General features: G+C 36.0%; 1 protein-coding gene across 6 annotated transcripts in view; it reads left to right on the top strand.

Moving 5' to 3' along the window:
• The first annotated feature begins 322 nt into the window (after positions 1-322).
• Bclaf1 (BCL2 associated transcription factor 1) overlaps positions 323-15039 on the top strand; it is a 30673-nt gene continuing 15956 nt past the window's right edge. For 2 of the 6 annotated variants that reach the window (XR_011707700.1, XM_071612999.1), the window contains exons 1-6: positions 323-463; positions 5682-5740; positions 9653-9766; positions 10779-11687; positions 12911-13576; positions 13714-13883. Coding sequence is in view for 5 of the 6 variants with exons in the window: in XM_071612999.1 (XP_071469100.1) it covers positions 9663-9766; positions 10779-11687; positions 12911-13576; positions 13714-13883 (1849 nt within the window). In the remaining variant the exon portion in view is untranslated. Of the gene's footprint in view, positions 464-5681; positions 5741-6150; positions 6328-9652; positions 9767-10778; positions 11688-12910; positions 13577-13713; positions 13884-15039 lie in introns of all 6 variants that reach the window. The other 4 variants (XM_027938426.2, XM_071613000.1, XM_071612997.1 and 1 more) reach the window with 4 other exon arrangements.

Genomic DNA, 15039 nt, shown 5'->3' on the forward strand with positions numbered 1-15039 from the left:
TCGCAATGAGCAGGGGGTAATAGTGAAGTCTAGCTGGTCCCCTAGAGACAAGGCCGGTCGACCACCAGTCCCTTCGTGGAGTCCGCCGACTTTTAGGCCTATGAAAAAATCCGCTCCCCACTCAAGCCCTCCCTTTAGTCTACCGCCACCCAGGCGGAGGAGGCCCCCGCGGGCCAGAGGGCGGAGTCACCACATCTTCGCGCGAGACCATACACGCGACTTCCCAGAAAGCCTCAGGCAACATCTTAATAGCGGCCAGAGAGTCGGTCTAGGGCGGAAGGGTGGGCGGGGTCTGCCTAGATATTTAGCGGCACTCGAGGCCACGCCCCAAATCGGAAGTGACGGAGACGAGCTAGCGCGTCGAAGCTACCTCTATGGTTTTCCTCTCGTTCTCGAGTCGGGAAATGGCCGCTGTTTAGTTACAACGGAGATAAATCCCGGGAACCGTGCTTCAGCGTATTAGGTAAGCCTTGAGATGCATCCAGATTACTCAAAGGCCCGTGAGTACCGAAGACCCGTTAATACTGTTGACTCTTTTGTGGGTGGTGACGGGTCGGCGACGGCGAAAGAACACCAGAGCCGTTGCGCCGTTATTTGTGCGTTTCCCTCCGAGCTTTTCTCAGGTTTTCGGGGGACCACGAGCTTTCGAAAAGGTGTGGGGGTGGGGTAGGCTGAGTGAACGGGGCGCGCGAGAGCGCGCGGCTGCGAACCTGGATCGAGATCCAGAGACCGCGCGGCCTTTCGTGCGCGTGCGCACACCTCTTTCAACCCTTCCCCCACTTCTTCTGGTCGGACCCCAGCGCGCGCCCGACCAGATACTCTGCGCACGCGCGCTTCCTTTCTCGCTTCCCCGCCTACTGCGCGTGGTGCCGCGTGAGGTGCTGCTGGTGTTCGCCTCATTGGCTGGGAGCGCTACCTTTCTTTCCGGCCTTTTCGGCTTTTACAAAATAAACGTGACCTGCAGCAAAGTGCCCTGGGTAAGTCGACCCTTTTCGGCGTCGTCTTTAAACTCTTTTCCTCGCTCTAGGATATCTGTCGATTTAGGCCTCCTTTTTGTTATTTTACTTGGATTTAGGCTTCTGTTCTGCCTTTTCTAACCGACTTCGGCCTCTGCCTCTGGTCCTGGGTGTTGCTGGGAAATTTATTCTGTGTTAATCTTCTGGGTCCCTCTGGCAACTCATGCTTGTTTTGAAACGAACGCGCAGGCTTGACTCCGTAACTCTTTCCTAGCATGGGGATCGAGTCTTAGCCGATGGGGCTGGGCGACTTACCTTAGCCGAAGGGTCATTTCTGCAGAAGTGCAAGCGAAACCGAGCTGGTGATATAAAAGGGTGAGAGTGATGAGTTCAGTTTGTGGATTTAGCCCTAATTTTGAACCCATAAGTTGACTCGATTTACTTTTAAGATATATCTGGTCACGGTCAAGCAGCAGTACCGGCAACAACTTTTCTGTCCTTTTGTGGTGTGTGTGTGTGTGTGTGTAGAACTGAACAAATTAATACGAAGATTGAAAGTGTTATGTGGCTAAAACGGGAAAAATGGTTGGCCACGTCAGACTTGTACCTATTGCCACGGAGCCTTTAAAATTTTTTAAAATTAAAAACAAAAGCAAAACAAAATATTTTATTCCAGTTTAAAAATATTTTATTCCAGTCTAAAAGGTACGGACAGGTTAGTGTTTAGGCAATAAACAATACTTATGTAGGAGAAACTAATGAAAGTTTATTTACATTTTTGTCTGACCCTATCAAATACTGGTTAATTTGATGGGAATTCTTGTGTGTTTGAAGTAGCTCATAATAAACAATCTAAAGCCTAACTAATGCTAATTTGTAGCATCTTTTAAGGATTTTACCCTTTCACCATTATATTGTGAACACTGGAGTCCCTCTGAAATCAGATAATAAATGGTGTCTGAAGAGACTTTAGTTCGAGCTGATTCTTGACTTCCAAGAACAGTAGTATTTTAGGACTTGATGACAGACTTGTAAGAAATACTTGTCACTGGTAAGCTCAGATGTATTGAATTAATTAGCTTGCATTATGGGGATTGAACCTAGGGATGCTTTACGACTGAGCTACATCCTCAGTCCTATCTGTTTTTTATTTTGAGACTAGGTCTTGCTAAGTTGCCCAGACTGGCCTCAAACTTGTTATCCTCCTGCCTTAGCCATCCAGATTGTTGGGATTACAGGCAAGTGCCATGCCTGGCTACTTGAATGTATTGAACAACTTATGTACAGGTTGCTCTAGATTAACTGTAATGTGAATACTTGTAGAAATGGAGAAAGGTTTTTTTTTTTTTTTTCTTCCCAGTTCTGCATGGATCTTTGGATTGGGAGTTCCCAGAAAATACTTTGAAATTATTAGTTGGACATTAGCTGAATTCTGCTGTGCTGATTTTCAGTGATATTTAGCAAATAAGTAGATACCGGGTAGTGTCAGTATTGATGTTGTAATTGTAGTGAGTTTCTTCATTAGTCACATCCAGCTTCTTAAGTAGTGATCAGTATTATTTCATAGTCCTAAGCATTTAATAATTTGACTGTCTCCAAAAAACAAACAGCCCACTGACATGAAGGTAATAGCAAAACTAGCTTGAATTTATGTAATGTTTTGAAATTTTTAAACACTTCAGTTTTTCTTAACCCAGTATTTCTCCATTTTCTAGATTGAAGCCAGGAAGTTAGAAAACTAACAGCAACATAGGCTAGAAAGTGGCATAACCTGGTTTACAGTGCAGGTATTCTGATCCATGGTTCCCATGCTCTTTCTTTTAGCAGGGTGCAACAAGTTGGACTAAGAACTTATATTTTTTATATATACATACATACATACATACATGTGTTGGTACTGGAGATTGATCTTGGTTTCTTTACCACTGAGCTACATCACCAGCACTTTTAGTTTTTATTTTTGAGACAGTCTTGTTAAGTTGCTAGAACCACACTTAGTTCTGAGGCCATCCTTGAAGAGAAAAAAATAAGATGAAGTTAGACAACATGGTGCCTGTAATCCCCAGTGACTCAGGAGGCTGAGGCAGGAGGATCACAAGTTTAAGGCCAACCTCAGCAACTTAGCTTACATAGCAGCCATCTTAAAATGTAATTCTGATGATGGGACTCATGATCAACCCCTCTAGGAATTTCCCCACTGGAGTTACAGTAAAATCCGGGCCAATAGATGTTATATGATCTGATCCAGTGCTACTTCTGCCTTATCTTGTACCCTTGGCTCCTTGATCAGAGTAACTCAAATGTTTTTACTGGTCTGCTGTCTAGAATGTCTTCTGCCTAGAATGCTCTTTGCTCCATTGATCTTTGCAGTATTACATAAATGTTACCTCCTTAAAGATGGCTCCAGATTCAACTAAATTGTTTTCCTCCTAGCATGTTGCCTTGTGGACCCCTCCCCCTCAATTTGCTTGTCATTATTTGTTGTTTTCTTATTTGTCTTCCCCTCACTGGGCGCTCCAAGAAAGTAGAGTATGTAAGTTCTCTTAAAATTCTGTATATAATAGGCACTTAGTATGGTGTATTCTGAAAGCTTAGAATTCTTTTCATTGGAAAGATGGTATTAATACTTAGTTCACAAAATTATTAGGATTAAATGAGATGATTTTATTTATTACTTGACACAGTTTTTGGTATGTGGCTGATATTTAGTTTACTATGATTTGTTGCTGATACCTGTTCATCTGTATTTGGTTTTTGTAGTGAGGGGACCTCTTACATAATCATGTCTCATAATACTGTACACAGACTGTCTAAAAAATTTTTAGTTGAGGACTGGGGCAGTAGTTCAGTGGCAGAGTGCTTTCCTATCCCCCAAACCACAAAACAACAACAAACCAACCTTAGTTGAGTGGATAGGTCTTTGATGCTGACTGTTGTGTATCACATATATTGTTTGAGTTCTTGGTGTGGATACTTGAATATATTTATGCATTGTTAACGAGCTGGTCCAACAGCTTGTAGTCCCTCCTCTCTCTGTTTTCTATTTCTAGAGTATTTTTTCTTGTAATCAAAAACATTACAACTCGGAGTAAAAAGAAACTTGGCAGTTAATTATTCTGGATATATATTAAAGTTGGCCTTTTGAAATTGTTTAGGGGGAATTGTTAGCTAGTTGGATCCTTGTACTGCTTCCAGCAGTGAAATCGGTGATACTGACTTCAAGGTCAGAAGAAAAGTTTTTTGAATGGTATCTTAATTTAGAAGGTTAGCTCTTTTCTTTCCCCACTTGGGGGTTTTGATTTTTAAACATTAAACTTATATGAACTTTAGAAACCCTTTTAACTCCCTACTCAAGCCTATTTGACTTTTCGGTTTTGCTACTTTTTAATTTTAGTATGGTAGTACCTTAGTTACTGTGTTCCTACTCCATCCTAGCCTGAACCACAGATCTCATATCTCCCCAGTTGTAGGGCCATGGCTGTTTAAGGTATACCATTCTTGAGTTACTAGTTTAATCTCATTTTTCTTTGTATTTCAAATATTGTTGTATTTAAAATTTTGAATTGTTAATTAATAAGATACATGGATTTTCATTTAAATGTATATTTTTTCTCCCTTAAGCTTGTTTATTAATTCCAGTGCTCCGCACCCCCCCCCCCTTTTTTTTCTTTTATTCAGTACTGATGCTCTACTGCTAAGCTACATCCCCAGTCCTGTTTTTTTGGCACTGAGGATTGAACAAACCTGGAGTGCTTTCTGTAACTCTAGACCTTTTAATTTTTTTATTTTGAAACAGGGTTTTGCTAAGTTGCCCAAGCTAGCCTTACACTTGAGATTATGGGCATTTGCCACCATGCCTTGCTTTTGTTCTATTCTGAATTTTTGCTCCCATAGTATTTTTTAAAAATAATTCTTTTTAGTTGTAGTTGAACACAATACCTTTCTTTTATCTATTTATTTTTATGTGGTGCTGAGGATTGAACCCAGGGCCTCCCACGCACAATGTGAGCACTCTACTGCTGAGCCACAACCCCAGCCCCACCCCATAGTATTTTTGAACCATCCTTTGTACGCAATTGATAATCACTGAATATATCACAAAGACAACCTTTCCCATTTTGATAGCTGCTTAACATTTTGAGCCAAATTTAAATTGATTTACATGGTAATGGTTAGTTTAGGATGAGTATTGATTTCCAATAAATACTTGTTTCATTGCTGATTGTTACTTGTACACATGTGAAAGTACTTTTAGATACACAGTTTAGAGATCACTCTGATGGAAATCAGTTTTAGATGAAAACGAAAGGAAGTGCCAAGACAATACATAGCAGAGCATTAAACTCATTGTAGATGTTGTAAGCATTGTGAATATTAAATACAGATTACTTGATGTTTTCATATTCTAAGATAACAATGTTAATTACTTTGGAATTTTATGATAAGGAGATAGCATATCTTCTTTTTCTAAGTCAAATTACTAAAATTAGAATGCAAGTATTAAAAAGTTAAGTTGCTGTCAGTTCAATGATAAACTGCTGCATTGTGATTTTCAAAAAAAAATTGAGTTACACGTTTTTTATGGTTTAAAATTTAATGTTTCCTAAATCAGTCTCCCCTTCTTTGAAATCACAAGTGCCTTTATTAGCATATTGCAGTACCCTACGTATTATAGTGAATATTTAATTTTCCATAACTCATGCATTTTTTTTTTTTATTTGCTAGGGTTTAATTTCTCAGAAACGTCTCTTCAGGAAGAACTTTACAGAATCTCAAAACCCCAGGTAAGTAGCATTCATTTTTCTGTTTCCAGTTTACACTTGTTTCATTAAATGTGACAGCTGAGCTGATGATTCAGATGGAATGATTAAAAACCATGTAGCCTGAAGCTTTTTTTTTTTTTTTCTCCTTTTTGGTGGCTTGTATGAAGTCAGATTTTAAGTTAGTCTTAGAAAAAAAATTCTTCTTTTTAGATCCTGGTGATTGAACCCAGGGGCACTCTACCACTGAGGTATATCCCCATCCCTTTTTTTTTTTTTTAATTTTGAGATAGGGTTTTGTTAAGTTGCTTAGGGCCTCCCTAAGTTGCTGAGGCTGGCCTCAAACTTTCAATCTTTCTGCCATCTTGAGTCGCTGGGATTACAGGAGTATACCATTGCGCCCGGCTGATTCTTTTCATCTCTCCTGCTTCTAGGTTGTATATTTGCTTCTTCCACTTCTATAAAAACCTCTACTAAACGATTCAGAACATAAAAAGCAAATTAAAATCAAAGCAAGACAAAAAGACCCTGCTGTTTTAACCCATCTTCCCTAATGCAAACAAGAGGAGTTCCATAACTTAACTTTCCCCCCCCTCTACTTTGGTGTTAAGGTAATTAAAATTAATTCCTTATTATGTGCCAAAATTGTATTACATGAGCTACATTTATCAACTCATTTAGTTCTTTATGAAATAGGTGCTGTAATTTTCTTCATTCGTATTAATTGGGGTTCAGATTAAAGATTTTGCCTAAGGTCACACAAAAAAGGAGGAGGTGTCTTAGCCTGGCTTTGAATCTAGGTAGTCTGAGAGGTTTTTGATCTTAACCTTCTTAAGCGAGAAATATTTGTGTAAAGACATGAAAAATATATTAATCCAAATTTCTGGGGCTGGGAGTATAAATTAGTGTCAGGTACTTGCCTAGTTTGTGCAAGGCCCTGATTTGATCCCTAGTGCACCAACACACAACAAAAATTTCAAAAGAACTCAATTTCTTTTGGACTGATAAATTTATAGTTGTGCTTTTTAAATCACTTATTTGGAATTTCAGGTGTGTCTATTTAAAAACAAATCAAAACCCAGATGTTTAAAAATAAAATTGCTGCTTAAACAAACAACCAACCCCCCCCAGGTTCTGGGGAATACATTCATTTAACAGTTAAAGAAGTACCTGATTGAGTGTTCTGAAGACTTTCCCCAACCCCTGTTTGTGGGCTGGGGTTTGAACACAGGGCCTCATGCATGCTAGGCAAACAAAACACTGAGCTACACCCCTAGCCTGGCCTGAAGCCTCAAAGAATTATTTTCCTAACTAATATTGTGTTAGTCTTTTTAATTTTGTTTATATAAAACATTTTTTTTTAATTGCATACCAACCCAGATGTTCTGGTTTGGAAAAGTCTATACAATTTCTGATTTGCTTGCTAGAAAGTACCATTAGCAAAACAAAATACGTCAAGAACCAAGATCAGAGATTGTAGATGTGCATGGCACAGAACCTATGGGTATTTGAAAGCATTTCTTTTTCTTATTAATACAGTGAAAGTGGTTTTGCCTAGCTATTGGAATCTTCAAAATCATTTGACACTCTGGTTTTTTAAAGTTTTTCTAATTATCTCAGAGTGGAAGAAAAATAAATTTCTTGAAATAAATCTTATTACACTGAATGTTAATTACATATGTAATTTAAAAAGTTTGAGAAAGGCAGTATTTTGAAAGCCAATAAAGTGTCACAATTCCTGATAATCTAGATTTCTTATTTTAGAGATTGTAAATGTGAATGTCACCAATTTCATTATGTTGTCAAAATAAAATAGCTTGCCAAACCAAATTTGTTTTTTTTTTTCTACTGGGTAACAGATCTCCCTGTGTGAATGTTAAATTTCCTTTATTAATGATGTAGAATTCTTATTCTACCTCTTTTGAACACTGAAACCTGCATTTTTACTTCTGTCGTATGTATGCCTTGTTTATTTGGGATTGAGAAAAAGTTGAGAGTAGAAGAAAAAGGTGATAGTTTGTCTATTAGACGATAGTTATGTTGTATTTGAAATACTTACCTGAATCTTTGAAGTTTTTCATTTATGTTCTTTAAAGAGGAAGCTTGTAGACAGAATCTTTACTTTCTCTGCAATTAACTAATGTTAGTGTCTCAATACTACTTTATAGTACTGAACAAAAAGACTAAGTAAAATGGTGTATTCAAAAATACTTGGTTCTAGGAGATATGATTTAAATATGTGAGAATTGCTGTTAGAAGTTTAATAAGTTGATTTTTTTTGGAAATGATGACTTATTTTGATAATAAGTTTAGTAGAGATTTGGAAATAGTTCCACAGTTGTCCCTTGAACACAGGTTTGAACTTCATGGGTCCACTTTACGTGAATGGTGTTGGGAAATTCATGACAATTTGAAAAAATTTGCAGGTGATCCATGTAGCCTAGAACTAGTGGAAAAAAATTCTAAAAAAAAAAAGGTATGCCATGAATGGATAAAATATATTTAGATAACAGTTTTTTATTGTTTAAGATGCATATCTATTCAAAATTTAAAATTTATAAATTCTTACTCATAGGCAGTGCATGACTCCATTTTCAGTTGAGAAATGTAAAGATGCAGTATTTAAATCAAAACTGCATGAAATCAACTGCTATAATAATTTCATAACTATGTTCTGTTGCTGTTTTTGTGAACTTAAGTGTTGTGGATATCTACTTAAAATGCTGGTCCTGATGCTAATAATCATCTCTGAACAGTTTATTTCTCCAGAAAATTTTGTATTGCCTGTTTTTCAGCATACATAATCAAGTAGCATACAAAACACGTGTCAATTGAGTTTTGTAATTGATAAAGCTTCTGGTCAACAGCAAGCTATTAAGTTTTTAGGGAATCAAAGGTTATACATAGATTGACTATGTGGGGGTCACTGTCTCTAACTCCTAGTTTTAAGGGTCACCTGTATTTGGCAAAAATAAGCCTAGAAGGTTAAGACTATAGTCTCAGAACTCATTGAAAAGTTGAAAATGTGACATTTGTGATGTACATGCAGTGATTTGCTTTGTGTGTATTTGTATGTTTAAAAGTTATTTTTATGAAGAGTAGATTGTATGAATCAGTTCTGTTACTTCTACCCTGTGAAGTCTAATTATAGCATTTGATACCATATAATGTTTAGAAAAGTAACGATACAAGTGTACAAGTTTTGTTTTTCTTGTAGTTGTAATCTCTCTTGGCAGTAATCTAATTTCTGGATCTCGTCCTTTTTCATTTACCAGAAAAAAAAGCTAGAGTACCCTAAGCTTTGTCATGTAAGTCCATTTTTATCCTGCCATCATGACTACTGAGAACAAACAGAGTCATGGATGACTTCAGCTTTTCAGAGACTTAGTGACCTTTATTTCTACTAGGAGTCTATCCAATAATACCACTCAAGGCAGTATAGTATGCATGAAGTGGTCAGTTCAGGCCCATTTCAAGGATATAAAATACTATTGACAGTCTAGTAGGTTTATTTTTTTTTCCAGTGTTGAGCCTCTTGATTATAGACAAGATTATACAGAAAGTATGATATTTTCTTTGTTTCAGGTTTCTTATCTAATAGTTGGATATTTATCTTTTTTTTCAGGAGAGGTAGGTATTTGTGTTGGTGTGGAATAACATGTTGCTGCAGTCTGATATTGCTCTTTTTAGCTACTGCAGCTGTTGTCTTTTTGAATTGAGACACATAGTTGAGGCAGAACATAGAAAATTGTGTCTTTAGTACACTGTATTTGTTATGCAGGCAAAAACAAGGTTTTAGTTAGGAATAATGACCTGTCCTCTGAAAAGAATGATAATGATCTATAAAATTCAATTTGTATCTGAAAATAAGAAAATCTTGTATGAAACTTTAATCAAATTATAATTTTAACCTTTTTTACTCTTTCATTTGACTAGGAGAAAAGAAATGGGTCGTTCCAATTCTAGATCACATTCTTCAAGATCAAAGTCTAGATCACAGTCTAGTTCTCGATCAAGATCAAGATCACACTCTAGAAAGAAGAGATACAGGTGAATTAATGGTTTAGTTCCTTGAATAATGGTAATCATTAATGGCTAATGTTTTATCAAATGCCTATTGTATGCAGGTACAGTGCTAAAACGATTAGTATATATATTTCATTCTCAAAGAATCCTGTGGGATGGATCTATTGTTAATGCCATTTTAGAGTTAGACAATTGAAAATTGCAAGCTAGTAAATGTTAGAGCTTAGATTTGAATCCAGTAGTTGGACTCCAGATCTGATTCCTATTGTACTATGCTAATATATACTGGATTTCATTGTATTTTTCTGTCAGGCTGAGTGATGAGTTAGATAATGTAAGAATTACTTGGCAGTACATAACCTGCATAGTTTTTATTTCTGACTCTGATCTTTGAATTTTTTTTTTTTGGTCGTGGTGGGGAATTGAACCTGAGGTACACTATCACTGAGCTATGTCTTCCAACCCTTTTTATTTTTTTGAGACAGTTTCTTTCTGAGTTGCTGTGGCTGACCTTGAACTTGGTAATTCTGCTGCCTCATTATCCCAAGTAGCTGGGATTGTAGGTGTGCACTTCTACTCCTGGGTGTTTTTTTTTTTTTTTTTAATTCTAACAAAGGAATATTTTTTGGTTAAAATGATTTAACTCTGGTTGTTTTTCAAATAGCAATACACAGCACAGAAAGTTGAAATCACCCATTGAAAGTAACTTTGCTGAATACCAATGGTATTTCACTGTATATAATACTGTGTAACCTTTCTCGCCATTCACAAAATATGATGCCATGCCATTACAATTTTTTTAACACTGTCTCTAGGTGCCAGCCTAGACTTATTCCAAGGTCTTTAATTTATTCTCTCATTATTTACTTAGAAATGAGTTTTTAACTTTAGATAAACAATAAAGTTGTACAATGAGTTTAAAAAAAAAACTATACATTTTACCTTTGATTATTTATGTTATATTCAACCAGAAATATCTAGAATGGTAGGCTAGGTTACATTATTTTTCTTACATTGATATTTATTTTATTTTTAGTTCTAGGTCTCGTTCCAGGACATATTCAAGATCTCGTAGTAGAGATCGTATTTATTCTAGAGATTATCGTCGAGATTACAGAAATAATAGAGGAATGAGACGACCTTATGGGTATAGAGGAAGGGGTAGAGGGTATTATCAAGGAGGAGGAGGTAGATACCATCGAGGTGGTTATAGACCTGTCTGGAATAGAAGGCACTCTAGGAGTCCTAGACGAGGTCGTTCACGTTCCAGGAGTCCAAAAAGAAGATCCGTTTCTTCTCAGAGGTCCCGAAGCAGATCTCGCCGGTCATATAGATCCTCTAGGTCTCCAAGATCATCATCATCTCGTTCTTCATCCCCATATAGCAAATCTCCTGTCTCTAAAAGACGAGGGTCTCAGGAAAAACAAACCAAAAAAGCTGAAGGGGAACCCCAAGAAGAGAGTCCTTTGAAAAGCAAATCACAAGAGGAAACGAAAGATACGTTTGAACATGATCCATCTGAATCTATTGATGAGTTTAATAAATCAGCCACATCTGGTGATATTTGGCCTGGCCTTTCAGCTTATGATAATAGTCCCAGATCACCCCATAGTCCTTCACCTATTGCTACACCACCTAGTCAGAGTTCATCTTGCTCAGATGCCCCCATGCTTAGTACAGTTCATTCTGCAAAAAATACTCCCTCTCAGCATTCACATTCCATTCAGCATAGCCCTGAAAGGTCTGGCTCTGGTTCTGTTGGAAATGGATCTAGTCGATACAGTCCTTCTCAGAACAGTCCGATTCATCATATCCCTTCACGAAGAAGTCCTGCAAAGACAATCACACCACAGAATGCTCCAAGAGATGAGGCTAGGGGACGTTCCTCATTTTATCCTGATGGAGGAGATCAGGAAACTGCAAAGACTGGGAAATTCTTAAAAAGGTAAGAACTAAAGGAGGATGGTATTTAGATTATAATATTAGTAATTCTTTGAATTTTATTTGGAATTATATGACTTCAAAAGTTGCATTGTGATGTATTAGCTGTTTTTACTCACAACTTCCTACCTTATAATCCCAGATTTTACTCTTTGTATGCTAAACTTTGGAAGGAAGCTAAGTGTTCTACTAAAAATTAATTTATCTCTTAATTTTATCCATTTTTAGTCAGTCCAGAATTAACAGTATTAGTGAGGAGAAATTTAAAAGTGTAAAGCATGACCAATAATATGTTAAGAACCATAAAACTAGAAATTGGTAGAGCATTGAAAGTTTGTTTTTATTCTTTTCACCACTAAAATGTAATCTTCATAAATGATGCACTTAAGGTTTACATTCTTAGGTGGTATTACAAACAGTTCAATTGTCAGTATTTAATAAATTCTGCCTGACTTTGGAAAAGATGATGGACTTTGAATTTTCAGTACCTTTAATGACATTTTAAAAAATTTGTCTAAATTCTGATTTTAAGCATTGTGGAAAATTGCTATTAATTAAATTTGGTTCTTAATGTAGTGTTGATTGACTTAAGTGAGGAAATAGAACCAAGTACACTATTTATGGTATAATAGCATATAGTTAATGTTTTTATTGACTGATACTTTTAGTTCTACTTAATATTTCCATTTTCTAGAACTAGGTTTATATGAACTTGAACTCTTGTGATTTAGCTAGAGTATTAAATATCTTAATTGCATTAAAGTCCATTTGTGCTTTTGTTTATGTGATAGATAAGATGTTAATGGAATAGCAATGTTGAGTATAAGAAATTCTAGTAGGTTTGTGTATTATCCTTTATTGCTTCTTGGTCTCAAAAGTTAAATTTAGGCTACGTATTGCAGCTTAAATGTTGTATATTGTAAGATCTCTGTAGAAATTTGGATTTGTTTATGCAAAATTGTGGACTGTGACAGAATGGAATAGGTTTTTGAGATCACTTTATACATTTTAAACTTTAGGATATTTAATGTAAATTTAAAAACAGTACATATGTTTTATATGAAGGTATTTTTGATTTTATAAAAAGTGGGATTTGAAAAAACATCTTTTCAGTAGTGTTATTTTCTCATTGCTGGTCCTGTGATATTGGGCAACACATTTAAGTATGCAAGTGATCTACAATGAATGCACTCCAGAGTTACTATCCTCTTCTTTGCTTATTCACAGGTTCACAGATGAAGAGTCTAGAGTATTCCTGCTTGATAGGGGTAATACCAGGGATAAAGAGGCTCCAAAGGAGAAAGGATCAGAGAAAGGGAGGGCAGAGGGAGAATGGGAAGATCAGGAAGCTCTAGATTACTTCAGTGATAAAGAGTCTGGAAAACAAAAGTTTAATGATTCAGAAGGGGATGACACAGAGGAGACAGAGGATTATAGACAGTTCAGGAAGTCAGTCCTCGCAGATCAGGGTAAAAATTTTGCTACTGCATCTCACCGGAATACTGAGGAGGAAGGACCCAAGTACAAGTCCAAAGTTTCACTGAAAGGCAATAGAGAAAGTGATGGATTTAGAGAAGAAAAAAATTATAAACTTAAAGAGACTGGATACGTAGTGGAAAGGCCTAGTACTACAAAAGATAAGCACAAGGAAGACGACAAAAATTCTGAAAGAATAACAGTAAAGAAAGAAACTCAGTCACCTGAGCAGGTAAAATCTGAAAAGCTCAAAGACCTCTTTGATTACAGTCCCCCTCTACACAAGAATCTGGATGCACGAGAAAAGTCTACCTTCAGAGAGGAGAGCCCGCTTAGGATCAAAATGATAGCCAGTGATTCTCATCGTCCCGAAGTCAAACTCAAAATGGCACCTGTTCCTCTTGATGATTCTAACAGGTAATTCCACACTGATGTCCAGTAAGTAAGCTGTGTGGGTTTTTAGTTGGTAATCTTATTTTCTGAACGTGGTGTTTTCACATTCAAACCAATGGTATATTTTGTTTGTGTGTGTGTGTGTTATCCATATGTTTCAGACCTGCATCCTTGACTAAAGACAGGCTACTTGCTAGTACACTTGTCCATTCTGTCAAGAAGGAGCAAGAGTTCCGATCCATCTTTGACCACATTAAGTTGCCTCAGGCCAGCAAAAGCACTTCAGAGTCATTTATACAACACATTGTGTCCTTGGTTCATCATGTTAAAGGTATGCTTAGTGTGTTTAGTGTTGTGACTTAAACTTCTCTTGCATGCAGGGAAAAATGATTATTTACACTTTATTATACCTAGGGCTAGCAGGTTTACATTAAATCCTAAAAATTTGGAAAAATAATATTGAGGAAGAGATACCAGTCTTGAGGGGCATCAAGAGTCATGAAGATATTTAATAGAAAGTGAACAAAATGGTAGAATTAAAATATTCTAATAAGTTATATTAAAATATGTAGATTTATTTAAATCTGAAAGTCTTTATAAAGGTATAGTGTATTTGAAGTGCAGAAGGCTTAATTACTTTAATTAATTACTTTTATTGCATGACTTAATAAACTATTGGCATAGTTTTATAACAAAATGAGGCAATATGGTTACTATTATTTCTTAAAGAAATCTGAAACCAGAGGAAAATAGTATTAACTTCCTGTCTTTTTGTACTGCTTGATTTGTTACAATACTTTTTTTCTGGTTTATCCTCATTTAAAAAAATTACCAAGATGTTAGATGAATAGTGATTACATAAGTAGCAACTAATTAGGATCATAGAACATTTCTTTAGATCCCTAAAGGTGAGGGTTGTCATTTCAACTAAAGTAATGATTTTTTGTTTTCACTGGTGTGTAATTCTAGCTTCAGAGTTACTAATAATTTTTAAAGATTTTAGGGTATGACTTTTTGGGCAACTAGGTTAAGTTGTGTTTTTGTTTTTCTGTTTAATAGGTTCATTCTCAGGAACCTCCATGGCAGTTGGTCTTAAAAGTCTTTTTTCTTTCTTTCTTTCTTTCTTTTTTTTTTTTAAGTTTGTCATTACAACAACTCATAATAGCTGAAACTCGTCACTAGTAATTCCTTATGGGCTTGATATTTCAAAACAGTAAATAATTAAGTGAGTCTTTTTGGATGTAATTACTTAAACATGGTAACAAAAGAGTTTTGCTATTTTGGTATAAGTAAGATTGTGAACCAGTTTATTACCATGTTACTGTGGTAAAGTATGAAACATTAGTATTTTTTTCTTTTTTCACCTTTTTTGACCTTTCTCACATTTTACAATTTATTGCTAAATTTTGAGATCAGATTTTGATAAAATTTTTCCTTTTTCATTTTTTTTCCTTTTTAAAAAGAATTGATGATAGTTATGTTTCATA

The sequence above is a fragment of the Marmota flaviventris genome, chromosome 6 (assembly GCF_047511675.1).
Source record: "Marmota flaviventris isolate mMarFla1 chromosome 6, mMarFla1.hap1, whole genome shotgun sequence".
In the NCBI taxonomy this organism is placed as follows: Eukaryota; Metazoa; Chordata; class Mammalia; order Rodentia; family Sciuridae; genus Marmota; species Marmota flaviventris.